Source organism: Anabas testudineus, chromosome 2 (assembly GCF_900324465.2).
Source record: "Anabas testudineus chromosome 2, fAnaTes1.2, whole genome shotgun sequence".
Lineage (NCBI taxonomy): Eukaryota > Metazoa > Chordata > Actinopteri > Anabantiformes > Anabantidae > Anabas > Anabas testudineus.
In genome coordinates, this window is record NC_046611.1 from 13147799 (window position 1) to 13169929 (window position 22131).

The 22131-nt window shown below is 40.0% G+C and overlaps 1 protein-coding gene across 1 annotated transcript in view; it reads left to right on the forward strand.

The window, feature by feature from the left end:
* The window catches only part of nlgn4xa (neuroligin 4 X-linked a), a 77250-nt gene extending 55617 nt beyond the window's left edge, over positions 1-21633 (forward strand). Inside the window, exons 4-6 of the mRNA XM_026361370.1 lie at positions 7461-7646; positions 10503-11292; positions 19322-21633. Of these exons, the coding sequence (XP_026217155.1) occupies positions 7461-7646; positions 10503-11292; positions 19322-20216 (1871 nt within the window). The 3' untranslated portion in view covers positions 20217-21633. The remainder of the gene's footprint in view (positions 1-7460; positions 7647-10502; positions 11293-19321) is intronic.
* The last annotated feature ends 498 nt before the right edge of the window (positions 21634-22131 follow it).

A 22131-nucleotide genomic window follows, 5' to 3' on the forward strand; every position in this document is an offset into this window, starting at 1 on the left:
TGAAGAGACAACATCTGATAATCAATTAAAAGCAAGTGGTCCCATAGCAGTGCACTGTGCAGTGCTGTAGTAGTGTGTGTAAGAGTCAGGAAAACCTTGCAACTGATGTATCTGTTATACATACTAGCCATCCTTTTTGCTGCCTTGTATTTCTTTTAATGTATTTTCTTTTTCTTTTGGGCAGAATGCCTGTATAGGAAGTATCAGTTATAACATAATGTTATGCTGTTAAACCTTATGGGTAGCAAATCTCAGCATCGCCTTTCAGTTTTTCAGAAAGAAACATAAAAGTATTACATTCATCTCTTAATATGAACTTATTAGGTTGCAGCCATGCCGACTGATTACATAGAACTTGGATTGTGCCAGCAGTGAATGTGCAGAGATCAGTGGGTTTTTCTGCCTCTCTCCTTGAGCTTTATTTTACCTCCTCACTTCCAGCAGAAGTAAGTAACAGTCCACAGTAATGGAAAAAGTTAAAGCAGAACCATTAAACTGGTAATTAGCTGCATAATAAAGTCACAGCAAGACAAAACTGCAGAGCATGTGTTGTTGAGCGTGATGGATGGCGGCGCGGCACAACTAATCTGCAGCTTAAGTGAAAAACTAAAGTTGATAGAGAAATGTCCACATTTGTCTATTGTCTGTCATTATCATTACATCCAGTCATTCTGTGCATGACTCATTGCTCCGCCATCATCCAGAATTGGCCATGATGTGATCCTCAAATTCACCGGCATGGGCTGACGAGCTCTGACAGCTGGCAGTGTGTTAGTTTCACCACTGTGCTGTTAGTCGGGGGAGGTTATGTTCTAACACTGGCCAAGCCCCATGTGGACTTAAATGCTTCGTCCTAATTACGCACGCCAGCCATGAGAAAATGCCCGATAATGTATTCTCTTCACTTTTCCTCATCCCGGTGATTGAGCTTGAAGGTGGTCTTACCCATTCTAGTGGGTGATTTCATATCTGATAGACAGGAGGTTTGAACACGGCTACAGCTGAGCTCCGCTGACCTTGCGGAGCTTATCCCAAACCATTCCCTTCCCATTCCTCCCTTTGATAATTAACATTTCATCTGGGAGCTGCAGGAGAGATTATCCTCTGGACAGAGAGCACAATTAACTACTATTACTGTCATGTTGGCATGCTCTGCCTCTCCAAAGGATAGGATGATTTAGGAGCCCTCTCTCCCTGCTGTACTGAAATTCCAGATGAAGTTCAAATGTGTACATTACTTGCTGCTTTTAATATATTTCCATTACAACCATAATGAGAAGGAAAGCAAAGCGTTTTGTTGTTCTATTTTTAACTAATTTGCCAGTGACTGTAAGTGTCCACTCGCAGAGCATTTGCTTGGGCTTTTATGCCCAAATGATAACGTCTCTAGTTAGTTATATGAACCAGAAAAGTGTGTCTATAACCCTATAAAATCACCCAAGGTTATATCAAAGTCTGACACTCTTAGTGTTGGTGGAGAATCTTTTTTTTAGTCAGGATGATTCAGAGATTTGCATCTTTAACTGTCGGTTGTGCTGTTACATACTCAGTAACCTGATTTTGCAGCTAATTTCAGAATGTCACCATTATCTTGGAAGAGTGTTTGAGATGCATTCAAGCCAGATGTGGTCTCCTAGCTGCATGCATACCATTTACTCCTCCCCCTCCCTTGTGTAGCTACATATGTTAGTAAGCAGACTAAGACTAGATATGCATCAGACTGCATTGGTTTCTGTCTGAACCCAACCCAAGCCTGACAGTGTGGATGCTGAACCAGATCTGAACCAGTAAAACATACATGTATAGTATTTCATATTCAAGCCCAGTATAGTTGAGTTTGTACAATGCTTTCCTAATATGGACATCACGCTGGACTCTGAGGAAATCTTACAGGTCAGGACACCAATCTCCCCTAAGCATTAAACCAAAGAGGCATTTATTTATTTGGTGTAGTGATATTTTTAAGTGCAAATTTAGTTTGACAGACAGATTTCTATTTCTGCACAAACCCCACTCAGACCTAGCCTGACTTCTCATGTACCATCAGGTCCTTTCGAGTTCAGCACAGGCATCCGACCTGTAGACTCTTCATGTCTGCCTGCTGTGATAAGTAAGCCATGTGCTGTGTGCTGAAGTGACAGTGAAAAATTTGTTTTTGTGTCACCAAATTTGCTGATGATTTGCTGCTTTCACTTGCTAATGATTTACTGGTTCGTTTTGAAATTACATGATGCTAAATTCCAAGTGAGACAACAGAAGAGACAGACTGATCAGTGCAACCACTCAATGATTCGTGTGGGAGCGGATTTAATGCAGCTTTTTTTATTACTTTGAATCTGCCCACAGTGCTAAATGTAAATGAGGTAGGATTTGTAATGTGGTTAATGGGGGCACACAGCTCCACCTTTTCTTTACCTGATATCTTGTCTGTCCAATCCAAACAAAGTAAAAAGTGATTTTCATTCTTAGTTTTTGGAGCTCATCGTTTTTTGAGAAAGAAACTTTAACAACACTGGAGCTCTGTGGCACAGACAAATAAGCTGATTTACTGTCGCTGATTTATTTTTATTGAATTAACAGAAGTATAGTAAATCCCTAACCTTTTCCAATAAGACACTTTTACTTGTGGCTTCACCACATATATGCATCTCCACTGGCAAATCTGGTTGCAGTCTACATGTCGGTCTAGAAGTAAAGCAGGGGAACTACCATAAACACCAATAAGTTGAATGACTTATGCGCTTGATCTGTTTAATTAGAACAATCACAGTTGCCTATTTGCTGGGAACTACTGTATTACAACTTCTAAGCTACCACAGATGGATCCAACACATGGAGCAGTGACTGAACAGATCAGGGATCAGAAAAGTGCGACAACAGTTTCTATATAGACTTGAAGAACATAACAAAGCCCACATCCCAATGTGCTTCTTGCATCTGTGAGCCCAAAACAGATGTACCCAGATATTTCTCCATTTCCAGTGATTGATGTAATGAAGTTAAACATATGCATTGAGTAATGCAGCTCTCTGGCCTGTGAACATTTGGTGCTCAAAGCTCAAGCACTTGGCATTCTGCCGGGTCGCCGTCTGTCCGCAGAGTCGCAGTGCCATTTCACTCTGTGTTATTTGTGTCACTCTCACAGCTTTGCTGTCATTTGATGCTGTTACTTTTTAACAATAACCCGTGTACAATGACATGTTGTGGCATTTAGATAACACTTGGGTGGTATTTTCAGGAGTTGGTAAAATTTCAGTTTTAAATTTCAACTCAGATATTTTGTGCAGATTAATCCAGTGCAGCTGCTCTTAGTGGAACTGAGTGACTCGTTTCATATTTGGCTCTGCAAACACATTTCTGTTGTCAGATGGAAATCTCTTGTGTTTTTCAAAATGCCAACATTTCATTGACTTGTCAAAACTGACCAGATGGTTTTTGGCATTTATCCAGTGGGATTTGCAGGTTTGGAGGAATTGATCCCTTTATTAGTTGTTATATTGTTAGAATATTATTAGTATAAAAGATGTATTAGCACCAAATATCTGCACTATTTTCCATATGTTGATCAATCAGTTAGATGTTTTGCTTGCCATGTACCTCACTTGTAAGTCGCTTTTGATAAAAGTGCCAAATTACTAAATGTAAATGTAATTACCATACCTAAATTTAGTGCTGGGAATTTACAATGAGTGCTCCAGTTTCTTTGTGTTGCACTTCCAAAAAAATGTTGATAGCAAACAATTGGGGAGGACCATTCTTCTGGTCAAAATCAGTGGCAGACGTCATGTTAACTTGACCTTTTGTCCTAAAATAAGGCATGAAGGGTCCAAAAAGGCTGAATTTGTCATAATGCAGTTATTAGACAGGTTCTTGAATGGTATGGAAGTAATATAAATGGATTTCTGGCAGTATTTTTGCTTCAAAATATATTAACATCACAAGTTAGTCTTGTTACTAGTCTCACCAGTAATGCTGCCAGCTTGTAAAGGTTGATACGTACGTGTGGACACTCATTAGACCTCCTGCCTCTGTGCTATTTAAATCTTGGTGGTTATGTCCACTCTGTGCTTTGTTGTGACTGACCTACATTAAGCTCCCAGCCCCTGTCAAGGCAGCATTAATACAAATAGGGGAGGGAATGGATTAATGCTTTCCCCCCAGAGCAGTGGGAGTGCTGCTGATGATGAAAGGCTTCCTCTGGGTTCAGTGAGAGATCACAGTGTCACTAACAGCACAGCAAAAAAACCTATCTGGAAATAACAATGGGCCTCTCAATAAGTTACTGTGCCAAAAAAAAAAAAAAAAAAAAGACTGCATAATAGCTTTGACATATTGGGTCGTCTAGAGCCTTTTAAATGTCACTTTACCAGACTAGACATAAATGACAAACAGCTTTGGTACCAATTTATATAACACTGAAAATTCAAATTTTTTTTTTATCAAGTAGAAATTTAGCATTGTACCGCTCTGCATTGTTGCACTGTAAATATACAGAACCTTCCAGGTATGTTTTTAAATCTTCATATATTCATTGTTTAGAGTGCATGCTAAGTTATCGCCTTTTTACTGGACACAAGTCTTGTTGGCATATACCACAGATTTTCCAACAAAATTCGTATGCATAAAAATAGCCTTTTATGACTCTGCGCTGACGACAGCCAGGGCTGGAGGCATCATGTTTTCAGGTTGTCCGTCCATTCCAGTTTTTTTGGACACAATATCTTGGTAAGCCTTGAGGAAATTTCTTCCAACTTGGCAAAAATATCTACTTAGAATTAAGAACAAACTGAACACATGTTGGTGTTCGAAGGTCAAGATCACTGTGATCTCATGGTCATCCAGTCTTAAGAACTTGATATTACAGGAATGCCTGAAAGGACTTTCTTCAAATTTGGAACAAAGACCCACTTGAACTCAAGGATGAGCTGATTAGAGGTTTTTTTTGTGAAATTATGTTGGGGGACCTCATGTGTGTCCCTTCCCTTTCTTGTCAACACTATATCTCTATCTTCATGACATCTGGCACAAATCTCTAGTTGAACTCTGCATAAACCTATTTGACTATCGGTCTGGACAGACCTGCGTGTAAAGCTCCTTACTTGCTGGAGCAGGCATACAACTTAGGTATTCTAGTTTTTTTTGGTTAGCACTTTGAAACAGATTTGAAACTTCTATTCTGCCGAATGCTTTGGCCCCTCCATCACCGTAAAATCATAGACATAGGTATGTTACTGATGTAATTATGTCTACACTGACAGTCAGCAGTGCAGGTAATAACTTTGTTTTGGTAGTAAATTCATTTAAAAATGGCCAGTAGTGACTCTTGTTCATTGTGTTAGAGAACCAGCAATGACATTTTACCATTCTTTGTTCTATCCATTTGTCTGTCTTGCTGTAACACCCACCACCAAACGTATGTCCTATTCTGTAAAACCAATAGAAAACTATGTTACTCTTAAAATATACTTACTTAATATAAAAGTTTAAACAGCTCTTTCTCTATACAATTCAGTCTGCAAATGTTCTTTTTTAATGCTATAATGTACCATTACAGTATTTTTAATTTCAGTATTGACTCTTCTCCTCCGACTTTAGTTTCACCAGTGATTCTGAGAAACACAACGGGTAAAATGTCCAGTTTTAACTTTAGCAATGATTCATTCTTTTCCCTCCTTACTCCTAAAACAACTGCATGAGTGTGAACCAGGCTGTGCTCACAAACTATTTTTCTTTTTCTCTTTTTGCATTTCTCAGAATGTAAAAAAAAAACCTTATTTATTTACCTATAAAATCTATAAAGCACGTCCATCATATCGTAGTAATTTTTTTATTCATAAAGGTCTAGATTTATTTTGAAACAAGATGTGGTTATATTGTGTCATCATAAACCTACAGTACCATGATTCTACATGAAGGAGAGACATGTTTCCCTGTAGCTTCACATACAAAATATGAGTATGTTTCTTATTATGTTACATTTTAAGTTCTTTTTTTCAGTCTCTTTGGTTTTTGATAAGTCTGTCTTTCAGACATTGTCCACAATATATCTCTAGGTGATGGGCTTAGTTATGTATGCAGTCTATTTTCGGGACATAGTGCTTTGAAATGAAGCTTTGACTAATCCTCACACATCCTCCGGAGCACCTGGTAGGCATGGTTCTCTCCTCGGCTCCTTTGTGGTGAGGGATGAGAGGGGACAGGAAAAAGGGAAATGGGAAAAAAAAAAAAGTGAAAGAGACGGAGGGAGGGAGGAGAGCAAAGGTGGAGTGGAGTGGGGAGAGCAGAGCCAGAGCCTGTGGTCATCCTACAGGGTGTGTGAGGCTGCCAGAGGCCTTGTAATCCTCCCCCACCCCTGCCCTCCATCCTCTCTCTATCATCCCCTCCACCTCACCATGACAAACCAGATCTGCTCTCTATCAAAGAGCCACAGGCTACCTTTCCTCTTTTTCCTCCTTTCCTACCCAGCGGTCCTCATCCCATTTGTCATTTACTCTGCCTCTGTCTTGGTCAGCTCGCGGGGACAGGCTGCTGCTGCCAGGCCTGGCCACTGAGCTCCAGGTCCTGGCAAGGAGTAGCCACTAGTTCCCCCCAGTGGCAGCATTTAGAAAGCCATTTAATGGGTTTAGGCGCATTTGCTAATTTGTCAACAAGTTTCGGAAATGGAGCTTGCTGCCAGGCGGGTTGGTCTGGAAGGCATCACGATTGGCCGACCACGTCTGGGGCCACGGGTGAAATCAAATTCAAAGCCCTTTGCATACTTGACTATTTGTGTGTTGGCACTTAAAACAGCACAACTCAATGGCAATTTTTTTTGTCTTTGAAAAACCTAAATCTCTTTCATGGTTTTTTGGTAATCACATCATTTCCATACTCCCCTCTGTTTTATCGTGTTACCATCTCATTGGCGTATGACTAAGAAATTGTAGTAGAAACGTGTTTCCAGTTTGATCACAAAGAGCACGGTACAAACACAAGCAGTGTTTGCTTCAGTTTGTTTCAAGTTCCCTACAAAGTGGTGTTTTAATGAATTCTGACATTCAGTTCACAATGAATGGCATCCTGTCATGAATCTACGCACGTTACAGCCATACAAACCAGTTAATTTAGCCTTTTTTTTTTTGACAAAAACCGAGTTGCCTGGTGTGTTTTTTAATGGTCATTGACCAATAAAGCTTGGTAGAAATAGCAGTTTAAAGAAGCACAACTCATACTCAATAATGAATCTATTTTGCAGCACAACCTGCTGTTTATGTAACATGCTGAAGATAAACCAGATGAATTGTGATGTGAGTCATGATCCCTTCCTAATTTCACCAATTTACTCAAACAGTGATGGACTCACTTCATTAAAAGAAAAATGCTGACGTTGTGGGCTCTCGCTCCACATTAAATCAATGCCAAAAACCCTTTAGAGGAAAGGCTGAAATCTGATTGTCTTTTGTTTGTTTTCATCAACCCAGGGTTTCTAAGCACAGGAGACCAGGCAGCCAAGGGCAACTACGGCCTGCTGGATCAAATTCAAGCTCTCAGGTGGATCAAAGAAAACATCCAGGCCTTCAAAGGAGACCCGAAAAGAGTGACCATTTTTGGCTCGGGCGCCGGAGCATCGTGCGTCAGCCTGCTCACGCTCTCGCATTACTCAGAAGGTATGTATGCTCGCTCACAGGCACGCACGACCACACAGAGGTGTAAGAGGGGCCTTTTCATCATTCTGGCATTTCTGCTCTATATGTGTGTGTGAATCGACTACCGTGCTTTGATGCAGCATGGGTTACACATCGGGAACATGTTCACCGTGAGCTCTGAACCGTTCCCTTGGTTTCATGTAAGGAAGGTGTCAATAGCAACATTTAAACTTCCAGAGAGTAGTTATGCTGAGACTCAAACATACACTATCTGTATGAACATACAGAATCTCACCAGTTCCTAACCCTCCTATATGTTAATTTATTACATATATAGTAGCTGATCAGAAATGTGCAGCACTCAGCCTCAGTCTCAAATCTGATCCCAAGTTTTTTCTCTTATGTCTCTTTGTTCTCGACTTACGCCAGATGGCCTCCCCTGATCACTGTCACTGATTGCACTTGCTGCAGACTGGAGTGGCTGCAGTACCATCAGTCATGAGTCAGCACCCCACTGCACTGCTCAGCACATTTGTGTAGATTCACGTTGAAAAAGACATTTTAATCTAAATTTTTTTTATCATGATTTTAGTAAACACAAAAGAAAACTTTTGGAAATGTTGAATTAATTAATTCTCACATTTTGCTAAGGCTGTGGTTGTTTTAGATTAACTTTCTATGTTTTGAAGAGTCCTGACCTTTGTTGGCGAGCTCTGATATGACTGTAGCATCTGTAACTAGACTGCAGATGTGTTCCTTTTTAGATTTACAGCCTGTGTATCTTCTTTAAAAATATGTTGTCCGCAGTATAGCCTCAGTGAGGTTTCTGTTTTGACACGTAGTGTTTGCCTAGAGGAGAGGAGAAGTTGCTTAAATTGGATTCAACACCACAAAACCACAAGCAAACAGACGAGAAGCACAAAAAAAATAAAATAACTCCACCTCAAAGTAGCAAGATGAAACATCAGTTCAAATAATGTGCTTTGTTGCTTTCCACCATATTACTCATCGCTTAAGAGTGTGTGTTCATTCAAGTGTGTATTCTCCTAACATTTCTGTGGGCATCTGCACTGGAGAAGAAGGAATGAATGGGAACACATTCTGGATTATCATACTGTATTTCCATCTTTATTTTTAGGTATTATTAACGGTAAAATTTAAATAGATGAGCCAAAATATCACTCAGTTTTGTTTTTTCTGGCTTGCACAGAGCTCCTGGCTTTCATAAATGAATACTTTTCTCAAATGCACACACGACAGGCGAGACAAAAATCGCCCTGACCCACCTGTCAGGGAAAGAGCAGGATTTGGAGGATTGGATCTCAAATAGCGTTGCTGCAATTCCCAGGTCATTTTTCTTTCCCTGCAGGACAAATCCAGGCCTTGTGATAAATGCACTTTCCCACAAAGTCAACCTTTTTATCTTGCTGGTAGAAGTCCATTGGGTTTACCGTACAGGCAATCAGTGAGGGAGACTTTCTATTTTGCTCTTTCCGCTCTTGCGTTGCAGTTATTAAGTCTGTTTCATTTTTCTTCATCTCGGACTTGAGGGAATAGGAATGGCTTACTTTACATTTAGATACAAGTCTTGATGTTTTGATGAGCAACAATCACGACTGAGAAAGTCGACAAACACTACGTGCCCTGCCAGGCCGTCTTGATGATGTATGAAACACAGCGTAGAAAGGGGAACGCTTCTTCATTTGCTCCATTAATTCGGAGACAGCAGAACCGCCAGCTTATGCATCAGCGGGCCACATACCAAGGTCACGAAATAGTCTCATTTGCTTTGTGTGTGTAATTTTGAAGTTAACATCTGACTTGAGGTTTAAGTGATGCTCCACATTTGACTAACAGCGGTAACAGGAAAAGCTTGTACGCGGCTAACCAGGCCTTCTGGGAAATGTCTTCTTTGTGCTCAAACTTTTCAAGTCGGCTTGGTTGAGTCACCACCACAGTGTGTTTGCATGAGTATAAATAGCACTCTCTGAAACAAAAAACACACATAACTCCAGTGTTCCTAGTGAATTGTGGCCTACTTACTGATTGGCAGTCTGTGAAGCCGTGCTACCAATATTTCAAGATGTGGAAAGTGCCTAAGGTGTTGCTGTTATATAAACAACAAATATCTTCTATGTTCCGGTTTGTTCATTAGGGACACAAAGATGTAACGTCAATATTCTGAATCATTCTCTTATTTGCCTTGATATATATATATTTTTTCTGCTGGCATGAAACGAGACAGAGCTTAGGAATGCTGTGTTTGGCTTGGTTTCTTTTAATCATATTTGTAAATTGAACTATTTGTCATAGAAAAAAATGTAGTGATGCACTCAGTGGATGTGTTGAAACAGCGTGGGCCATGAAACCGATTTCATTAAGGTCATCGGGTATCTCTTGGGTTTTCTGTTTGGCTACTGCGATGAGCTCATGTTGCATAAAGCTACATGACTAAAGACATGTATTTTAATCCTAAAAGACAATAGATTGGAAGATATTACCATTAACAAGTTTAACATTAAAGACTGGTCATTTACGCCTGTGTTCTTACGTAAACCACGTTCTCGCCCTAAGTTTACAACCTCTGCTAGAAGCAGAAAGAGATTTTAATGTAAGGAGAGAAGAGGGATGTTAATACCTCACCAAGCATGTACTTCACAAACTCAAACCACAGAAAGCAAAAACTGTTTTACCTCCTTTTATAAAAAAGATTCCTTTCTTTATTTACCTGCATTTATTTTCTATTTCCCTGTTTTTAAAAAACACAAATATTCATTTATTCCAAATAATTCTGCCTTTCACCTAAGATGAAGCATGAAGTCTGTCTGCATCTGTGTGTGTGTGTCTATGTTTCACTGATACCATTTCCAATGTCAGATCTGTTCCAGAAAGCCATCATCCAGAGTGGCACGGCGCTGTCCAGCTGGGCGGTCAACTACCAGCCTGCCAAGTACACGCGCGCCCTGGCTGAAAAGGTGGGCTGCAACATGCTGGACACCATCGACCTGGTGACATGCCTGCAGAACAAGAACTACAAGGAGCTGATCGAGCAGTACATCACACCCGCAAAATACCACATTGCCTTCGGGCCGGTGATTGACGGCGATGTGATACCGGATGATCCTCAGATCCTCATGGAGCAAGGGGAGTTCCTCAACTATGACATCATGTTGGGGGTCAACCAAGGGGAGGGGTTTAAGTTTGTAGACGGCATTGTGGACAGCGAGGACGGGGTGTCTGCTAATGATTTTGATTTTGCCGTTTCGGACTTTGTGGACCATCTCTATGGCTACCCAGAGGGTAAGGACACTCTGCGCGAGACCATCAAATTCATGTACACAGACTGGGCAGATAAGGAGAACCCAGAGACCCGGCGTAAGACCCTGGTGGCTCTGTTTACCGATCACCAGTGGGTGGCACCAGCAGTAGCCACAGCTGACCTCCACGCCCAGTATGGCTCACCCACCTACTTCTATGCCTTCTACCACCACTGTCAGAGTGACATGAAGCCCAGCTGGGCCGACTCGGCCCACGGTGATGAAGTACCGTACGTGTTTGGAATCCCCATGATTGGCCCGACGGAGCTCTTCAACTGCAACTTCTCCAAGAACGACGTGATGCTGAGTGCTGTCGTCATGACCTACTGGACTAACTTCGCTAAAACAGGGTAAGTGCACTTCTCTGTGTCTGTTCCTTCCCTGGGTTTTCTTGCACTTTTATTCGTACTGGACTGCGACTTGACTGAGAATCTCTGACACAGAAACATAACCTTTACAAAACATCTGTAATCTGTAATGTAGTTTTTTGAGTTTAAACTTCCATAATGTGCTCTTTCAATAGGATGCACTAATGGTAATATACCTTACAATGATGACATTATCATCTGCTTTCACTACAGATGTCCTCTGCTAATACCGTCTGGTATGCCTGGTACTTACTGTACTACCCTCCAGTTTGCTGCTTCAGTTTTGCTGCTGTTACCTCTTTTTGCCTCAAAAATACAAAGAATCATTTAAAACTTGGATTTTGTTTGCTCAGGTTGTTGAAGATATGGACCATTTTTAATATAAGATACACATAAAGAGAAACCTGGTGGTGTCCATTATAATCTACGACACTGTAAATTCAAATTAGGCTTTATATCTTTACTTCATCACATCATATTTATCATATCTTCTGATAGAAAACCATTTAACCATTGGAAAGGTCCATACTTTATGAAAGGTATCCATGTTTACAATCCAAAGAGGAACTCCTTGTAGAGAATTCAACATTATTTTACTCAGTGCAGGTTCTTTAGAATCTAATAGAGAAACTGATTATGTTATGTAATGTGTCTGAAACAGTTATCTACATAACATCAAGTAATTGTTTGGGGCTTTGAAGAAAAGAAATCAGACTTCAATAGACTTCAGGTCTCAGTGATTTAAATGGACATGGCCCACACCAAGAGCTTCACTTATTGTCATTGAAATCTGGTGCAGTCTTGGTAAACTGTATTTTGGATTTCACCAATATACAGATTTAAGTCTAAAATATATGAACATTTAGATTCATCTACTGACTCCATCAGAGCATCTTACATCACTGAAACACTGAGTTTAAAACCTGTCGGAAATACTTGAAATGATATGAATGATATGTTTCATTTCACACACCAGTTGAAGGCAGAAGAAAGAAACCCATTACCGCGGCGTGCCTGGCTCATGGTAATGCAATAATACTATAAATGAAGAGACAACAAAACTGACTGGATACTGCTCACAATTTAATCTTACAATTCAAATTACTTTTGAAGCTCTCAGAGAGTAAATATTTGATACTCGTAAGATAGATTTGGGGCAGGGTATCAACAGAAAGTTTTGTTAGTGTAATGAGTCAAAGAGATTAAGCAGAGGTTAATAAAACAAGTCAAATCCTCCGCGGTGCTGCGGCAGGGCCGGTTCTGATGAAAGGATTTGCCTGCTGTTTATATTTGGATCACGTTTTTGTTTCACGCACCTTGAGATTAGGTATCAGGGTCTTTGCAGCCCAGTCATACTGAAAATTCACTTTAAGGTGAATAAATAAAGTCTTGATCAGCTTCACAGTCTGTAGCGTTTGCACCCTTGCTATCTGTTTGGCTCTCACCCAACTGATGCTTGATCAGCAGGGGACCGGCTGCCTTTAGACAGTTTGGGCTGATTCTTTTCACTTGCTGCTTTTTCTTTTTTCTTTTTTTTTTTTTTTTTGTGCTGTGTTTCCAATAAAGCAGCGACTGAAAGCAAATTCATCACTGGAAGTGTGGCCATTTTTCAACAAGTCTTTTTCAAAGGCTCTCATTGTGAATAACAGCAGATTGATGTTTTGAAACTTACCCTGAAAGAATTGGAAAATTGTGTGAGGCTGCGATTATGTATGGGCTGGTTATGCCGTGCCGCTGCTATTATTCTGTCTCAACACGGCGTGGCTCGCACAATCACAGAGACAGCCACAGCAGATTTTGAAGACGATATGATGAAAGTGAAGCAATGTTTGTATTTAGACATCTGGTGTTTTGTGGAGAAGCAGACGACATACGTCAACATAAAATGTGTTACAGCATGTGTTACATATACATTTTTTAAGAAGATCAACTGGAATATGAATACACATGATGTATTTATGCAATAAGTATTGGAATGGCAAGGCTAATGTGTTGTTGCTGCAGACCAGGCATGTCCAGAGTCCGGCCCGGGGGCCAATTGAAGCCCATGGATAGATTTTATACGATCCACAGCCTCCGTCATAAAATATACTATATATTTTACTATATAATTTGTTAAGACCTGCTTATGCTTGGGTAGCTTACATTTATTTGCATTTCCATATAGAAGAATGACAAATATGTTATTTAAAATAAACTGTCTATACCATTTATATTTAACTCGAACTTTAACTTTAACTTTTGGACCATTGTCTTGCTGCATCATTCAGTTCCTTCCACTTTGTTTTGATGCATTTCTTTGCATATTGGCAGACAAACCTCTGAATTGATCCTGCTGCTGCCTTAGTGCACTATTGCATTAATAAAGATTAGTGAACCTGTTCCAGAAGCAGACAAGCAAGCGTGAACCACGATACCTTTAGCATGCTTCACATGGAGCACGTCTTTTCTTCCTTCACACTTCTGACTTTTCATCTCTTTGGCAGAAGTTAATCTTGCCATCATCAGACAATAAAGCTGTATCTATTCCAGTTAATTCCAACCTGGCTTTCTGATTCTTACTGTTGATTAGGGGTTTGCATCCCTTGATCAGTTACGATGTTAAGTATTTCTAATCATCAGATGGGACTGCAAAATACAGGCAATAGTGGAAATATCAACCAAAGCAGCAGCACATCCCACTAAGGGTTTCTGACAGAATAGCATCCACAGGCCACCAAATAGGGAGCCTGTCGTCTGACACGCAAGCCCCCAAAGCTCCCGGTCTCTGCACAGGCCGAGGTTCTCATGTACATGTAATGACAATGGCAGCGAGTCTGTGCGAGAGCTGGGATTAGCAGCAGCCAAGTCGCGCCAGCTCTGGTTGAGCATTTGAGCTGGGTTTAATCAAATTGATGTCAAAACAGTGGACAGTTTCCTCCTGTCTGCATGCACACAACAGCAACAAAGAATTAAAGAGCACATGAGTGTTCGTGTCTGCAGAGTGTAATCTAATATGAGGCGCATCCTTTTTTTTGACATCCTATACACATTAGTATTGATTTTGATCTACAGTCTGCCCACTCTTGTTAGGTGTATGGGCATATATTTGCAGTACTGATCCGACTGGACGATGTTTCACAACTTAGGCAGCTTCTTAAATGAGATTTTAATACAGTTTGAGGTTGTAATATAGCTCTTATAAAATAAAAATGTATATTTTTAAACTAGTGTTGAATGAAATTGTTGGCACTATGGCCAACAAGTTTGCTGAGACCTAACCAAAGTGTAAAAAAAGGTAATTATTAGTCAAAGGATTGAAAACCTGTATTTTTATGATTGAAAAAGTCACAGAGCAGTCTATGCAAAGCTGCTTTTCCACACATTAAAGCTGTGCAGACGTTACAAGGTAACACTGAATACATTACAGCTCATTCAAGTACATGAAAGCATCTGTTCCACCGCTCTGCTGACATGTATTGCAACTGTGAATTTTGAGTGTTCATGCACCTGTCAGACTGAAAGGAGTACCGATTTAGCATTACAACATATAGCAAGGCTCACTGTTATTATCAGCACATTGGATGCTTGATGGGAACATATGCAAGGAAAGCATGTATTTTGCAGTTCAATGAGCATGAAAGGCCCTTGAGCGTTGTCTTTTATTTTTTATTTTTAAGCTAATTCAGTGGCAGAGAAGTGGCATTTGTTCCAGCATATGCTAAGACTGTGATTGCAGTGAAACCTCACCACATGCCAGCAGTGCCTTACAGTATGTATGGTTCCATATGTAACTACCAGTTGGATAGCAGACCTTGCATTATGGCAGATTTAGCCTCTTTTAATGGCACACAGCCCTCATTAGGCCCAGACACAGGTATAATTGTGAAAATATTGGATCCATATGTCTGACATTAACTAAAACACTATATTACAGCACAGTGGAATGCACCTCATTTATTCTGCACAGTGTTTGCGAGGTCATTTAAATCATTTCTGTTTAGTTTGTGCACTTGATTCATCTGATTCCTGAAGACTCAGAAATGTTATTTTGGCACTTAAGATGAAGCTGGTTAGTTTACTTAAATAATAGCAGTAGTAAGGAAGGAGCCATTTTATTTTTACATATGTGACTTTGGCACGCTTTCAAGTTTCCTGCAGAAAGTAAAGAAGCTCAATAATCCTAATGTTTAAAGCCAGTGACTGTTGAAAGAATGAAATAACACAGTGTCTGAGGCTTTTTGAAGCTGTTGCACAGTTAGAGCAAACTTGATATTGCTGTTAACTGAGTCAGTTACCGAGCGGTTCTGACTTCATTACTCCCAACAAGGAAACATCAAACTCAGCACAGAATGGAGTTGGAGTGGGGAGTGAAGATAATGACTTGAGCTTCAGGGGAAGACTCAGAGCCTCAGGTTGACTGTTGGGTGGATGCGAGGCTGACGAAATGTTGTATGAAAAGCTGCAGCAATAATGGCAGAGTGTCAGTTTAAGCTGAAGCGTGTGCGGTGGTAGCAGGCGAGATGGCATAACATTAAGGAAACGAAAGAGAAAGTCTCACAGTAAAGACCGAGCGAACATCCACCAGTCCGGCCATCTAGCCCTTTAAATATTAGAGATTCCTACAGCCAGTGTTCTTAAAACAGTAATTTCTATTTGAGAAATGGTATTTCTATTAGTATTCACATTTTGTTTAAACACCCACTAGAGACAACTTAAATACAAATGTGACTCTGTTGAGTGAGCAGCACAGTTAGGCAGCTTCTTCCACCATGGTGATCTAAAAAGCTTTTATTGGGATCTTTTTCCGTGTGGTGGCCAGAGGAATTGCAGAAGAGTGTCAGAGCTTTGAATCTGATCTGGACAGCCACTGGAAACAAGCACAGGGTTATGAAAACTGGTGAGAAATTAGATTGCGTGCATTTGGGTTTTGGCTGATGGTGATGTGATCAGAAAAGGGTAGTTGGTCGTCAGTGATGGTGCCATCTTCCTAGAAGATTTTATTTGGACAGACACTAAAGTTGATGCTGTGCTGTGTTGAAGATCTGTGTAGGACGACCAGAGCTTCTGTCTTGGAGAGGTTTGACAGGAACACTAGTGTGTCATAGCATAACAATGGCAGGAAAAGCTGTGTCAGTGCATGATGGTTCTTAAGGTTGTTGTATAGATGGAGAAAAAAGGAGGAGGCTAGCACACCTGTGCCATTCATTCATGTATTTATTTATTTATGCATTTATTATTTGCTTTTACCATGTTTAGCTGTTCTCAACTATATGTAATATAAATGTGTAAAGGGGAGTGGGCAGTGTGATTAGTCAAAATATGTTTTTTTAACCATGTTCTTTACAGAAAAAGAGTTAAGAGACTAAAGCTAAAACAATCCGCTGATCTGTTTTTGTTTTAGTAAACACAGACTTGAACATCAGATGAGGTTTAATCATTGATCTTATTTTTAGGACTTTGTTATAAATCGTGGAAACATACATTCATGTGCTTCATTCCCTGCAGAGAGATTTCAGAATGTAGCAAACAAAAGACTTGTTGTTCCCTAATGCAGAAACATTCCCAGGGGCCAAGCAATAATTCAAGAAACTGTATCTGACTAATTTGCTTAATTATTCAGATAAAGTGAGAGGAAGAAAAAAAAAACACAAAAGGAATATTTAAAGGGAAATTGTAGTGATGAAAAACAACTTCAATGACTGAAAGAGCAAAATGCACATAATCACTGCACGAGTTAAGTTGGCATCTCCTGAACATTGTAAGGATTATAATCTCCACCAGGATGAAGAAAGACTGGATGATTTGTTTAAAGATTTATTTGAGGAGGTTTGGGTGAGATGGGGGAGAAGCAGAAACAGGAACTGAGAGGCAGGGTCAGGACGGGAGACGGGACGGGAGACGAAAGAGAGTAGTTAGTAAAGCAATCATGCCATATAAGGTCAGAACAGGAAGCCAAGCTGGACACTATGACAGTAAATCCCTTTACAGTGAAGTGATGTCGAACAATATGGACAGTATATCATTTAGCTTATGAGTGGGTCTGTGAAGGCTCAAGTTGTAAAATAAAACAAAGTTTGGTGTGTGTGTGAAGATCTGTTGATGGGTTTGCAGATTTATTTCCCTCTCTGCTCTCCTTTGTTCTGCATGATTAGTGGAACGACTTTCGAACTGGGATTACTTTGTTTCAGAACTCTTGGGTCAGCTTTGTCTCTCAAAAGGCTGCTATTACCTCGGCAAGCTCCTTTTTTTGTGCCTGCTTGACGTCCATTCAGACGAACAATGCCAATCAATCAGAATGCAGGAGTCAAGACTGTGGTCGATGATTATCCCGACAAAGAACCACTGGTTCGTCTCGAAACGTTCCTGTGATGTCCTTAGGTGATATGTTAAAGTATTATTTATTGTCAGAAACACAAAACAGTAATAGTATATGACAAAAAATAAATTAAGCCTCAAGTATGAAATGAAGATTATTAAGGTTCAGACTTTTCAACTTGAAATCTACCAGAAATTTGAGTCACTCTGGCACTTCAGTTATATGTTATTTTATACATTTTGTATATGTTAAAAGTAAAGTAACTTAAAGTTACCATGATTCTTACATTACATTTACTGTGGCATACTGCTATCATACGCTGAATAGATTGGCATATTAGTGTACAGTTACACTTTAATACATTTTTTTAGCAGCATCTTGCTCAATCACAGCCATTTGATCAAAGTATATAGTTGTGTTTTCTACTTTACTGTGACTATCACAGTAACGTACTATGAAGGGGATGCACCATGTAGGCATCTTAATTTACAGTCAGATATTTTATAGTGCAGAATATTATTCACTTCGATCCTTTTTTGTAGACTTTGAAGAGAAAGCTGCATATGTAACGTATTTATACTAAGTGGAGATGATAGAATACTTTAGATTTGCTATATTGTTTTAAAAGATATATAAAAAAACTATAGTTTTTTTTTAATTACTGCTATTTTTTCTTATTTTGTTTAGTGTTTGTGGAGCCTTTCTTATCACTATCTAGATTTTTTTTTTCCATGTTTGGAGCCCTGGTATTTTCTTTAAACAGACTATTTTAGTGTTTATTTAGTCATATTTTAAATTTAAACAGACAACTGGCTCAAAGTCTCATACCCCTCCACTCATGCCCAATATCCACCCACATGCACATGTACATGTATACACACATCTGATAATAACCACACATGACCATTTTGCTCTCACTGATTGGTTGTTTCACGTACAGAGACTCAAGTTCATTAGTGTTTCCTGAAATTAGTCCTTTTATTCCTTATAGTGGATGTGTGTATAGATATAAATGCACCCACACAAACACAGCTACACAAACACTCCAGTTTGTGGACTCCAAGGTTGTTGTGTAGCCTTCATTACTCCTTGCCTCACGAAAGTTAATGGCATCACTCCCACAAAGTCGCTAGAGAGGCAGCTCTATTCCAAACTGCGAGCTAAATAAATAAATAACTAACACGCTCAGTAACGCTGAATATTAAGAAAATGTGACAACAGCCCTGGAAACGTGTCATTGGTGTATAAAGGACATGGAACGTTTTGTCAGCTTGTGCATTCACATTCTGAGTCACCTCAAAATGCATTAGCTTTGAACAGAGGGAGCAGAAAATAGAATAAAGGCTTTAACTTTTTTCAGTAATGACTCATCTGGAAGTGTCACAAATTAGCGCTAAGTGAATCTAATGGACAGTTAACATTGCTGCATTGTATTATTGTGCTGCTTTAAAAGAATTAGAAGGAAAAGACACGTAGCCCCATAAATAGGTGTTTTTAATATAGTCATTATGTGTTAAACAGTGATGAAGGTCACTGTAATATTTAGAATATTTTCTATTCTTTTACATGTCATGAATGCATGTTTGCTGCGTAATGATGGATGTGGAATCAATGCTATCTATTAATTATCCAGTACTACAGTGTTTCCTGATCTTCATAATATAGCTATGTCTCTTTGATTTAATCTCTTCTGTCTTCTGTTTCCTCTCTCAGGGATCCAAACCAGCCAGTTCCACAGGATACAAAGTTCATCCACACAAAGCCCAACCGGTTTGAGGAGGTAGCCTGGACTAAATACAACCCCAAAGACCAGCTGTACCTTCACATTGGCCTTAAACCTAGAGTCCGAGACCACTATCGAGCTACCAAGGTTGCTTTCTGGTTAGAACTAGTTCCACATCTCCATAACATAAATGAGATTTTTCAATATGTCTCAACTACGACTAAGATACCCCCACAAGACACCACCCCCTATCCTTACACCAAACGGTTCCCTGGCAAAAACAACTGGCCATCCACCACCCGCCACCCAGGGGTCCCGCCTGCCAACACCAAACAAACCACCGACCAGCGCAAGAGTGGTGACCTGACTGACGAGTCGACGGTGGTGATTGAGACCAAGAGGGACTACTCCACGGAGCTCAGTGTCACTATCGCAGTTGGAGCCTCCCTGCTCTTTCTGAACATCCTCGCTTTCGCTGCACTTTACTACAAGAAAGATAAGAGGCGGCATGAATCCAACCGGCGCGTTCCCACGCCACAGCGCAACTCGGTTCCATCCAACACGCCATCTACCGCCAACGATGTGGCCCACCTGCAGAGCGAGGAGCTGATGTCGCTGCAGATGAAGCAGCAGCAGCTGGAGCACGAGCACCACCACGAGTGTGAGTCGCTGCAGGCCCACGACACGCTGCGCCTCACTTGTCCGCCTGACTACACCCTCACCCTGCGCAGGTCGCCTGACGACATACCGCTGATGACTCCAAGCACCATCACAATGATCCCCAACTCACTGGCTGGCATGCAGCCTCTGCACAATTTCAATACTTTTGGTGGCAGCCAGAACAGTACCAACTTACCCCACGGCCACTCCACCACACGGGTATAGCTCTGCTGGGATGGGACGGCGCCGGATTCCCTCTGAATCACCCCCAACCACACAAGACAGACACAAGTGACTGACTGTGTGAAGCACAGACTCTAAAGTCTCAACAGATGTTATTTTGCTATCATGCCTCATGAAAATATTCAAAGTGAATGTTACTATAGTAATAACTTTATTTGGATCTAAGCTTCATGGAAGGTTTTTGAGGAGTTTTACCAAAAGAAATGGCAACCAGGGGATGACTGTTAATATTCTTACATTGACCGATGAACAGTTTCTGTGTGACAAAGAAGCCTTTACAGAGGCTTTTGTGCCATAAATACACAATAGGAAGACAGAGGCAACAGTTGTTGAAAGGCAACAATTGTGGGTCTGGAACATCATATTTCCGTGGTCCTTCATGCATCAGATACCTGACTTGGGCACACAATTCTACACCCCAGCCTGAAATGTATTTATGAAAACTTTGTAAAAAATAAGAAAAAAGAAAAATGGTATATAGTTGTGTGTGGAAATTTCAAAATTTAAAAAGAAAAAATTATATTAAAAGAGCTTCTTCTATTATTTTTTATTTCCGCTGAGATTTTTTTTTTTCTGTTTGTGCTTTTTGTTGAGGTGCATGTAAATATATTTCAACATGTTTCAGTTCTTTCCTATTGTTTCATGATTCCAGAACAACTAAAATGCAGAAGGAATTTCATCCTTGGAGCGCTGCACATGGTGCATCTGCAGGTCATCACATACAGTACTGTCTTGTGTGTTGCTTTGTGTCCACTGTTTAGACACTGCATGTCCAGGAAGACCTTTACTCTCCATTTTCAGACACATCTCCTGAGGACTGACTGGATCTCATCACCTGCTGTCATCCTGTTATGCTCCCAGTAGTTTTCTTTGTGGGCTTTTTTCTGTCTTGCAATCTCAGCACTGCCCGAGCTTACAATGTGACCAGCAATGTATTATTTAGAAGTAAAAAAGGCAGTGATTTTTTTGTATCAATATTAGTTGGATATGTTTGTAAAGAAATATATGTTAGATATTTCAAATTGTCATATGCTAGCAATATGTAAAGTATTGTGCCAGGCTTGTGATATTTTGGGTTACAAAAGCCAGTGAATGAGTGTAAATATTAATATTAATTATTATAAAAATACAACAAAAGCAACCATTAATTCTCTTTCCGTTTTGCATCCTATTACAAAAAAATAGAAGTACATCCAGAGGATTTTAAGCTACATTTGTAAATTCTTAGAAAATATATATTCTGGCCATTTGGTCCCTAAACCAGTCAAAATAACAAGGGTTTTAATGTAGAGGTTTAAAACCCTAATTTGTCTTATATTTGTTTGCAGTTTTGCCTTAAGTGATAATAGAGATATTTCTGGCTGGACACCTGTATAAACTTTTTCTGCAACATTTTTAATAAAATATCACAGTATTTTCTAAAAAAAAAAAGAGAAAAAAGATATATGGATGCATTAACTTGATTTGATTGTGTGTGTGTGTGTGTGTGTGTGTGTGTGTGTGTGTGTGTGTGTGTGTGTGTGTGTGTGTGTGTGTTGCCTGATGTCTGTAGATGTCACTTTGATTAACTATGAACTGTGGTGTTTTAGTATGTAAATAAGCTATGGCTGTACACTGCACAAATTATAGTAACAATGAGGTTACAGAAAACTCTCAGTCCTCACGTGGTGTGCTAATGTCCGAGAGAGGTCTTTATTTTCCTAGACATCATCCTGAGGTTCTTTGTGACCTACCGGACTATCACATGCCTTCTTCCTGGTGTGATCTTATTAGTTGACTACTCCTTGGGAGGGTAACAATAGTGTTCAAATATCAGTCCTGATAATTGACTGTCAGGACTGAAGACTCCAAACTCTTCAACCATTTTCCAGCCTGTTGAGCATCAGCAACTCTTCCT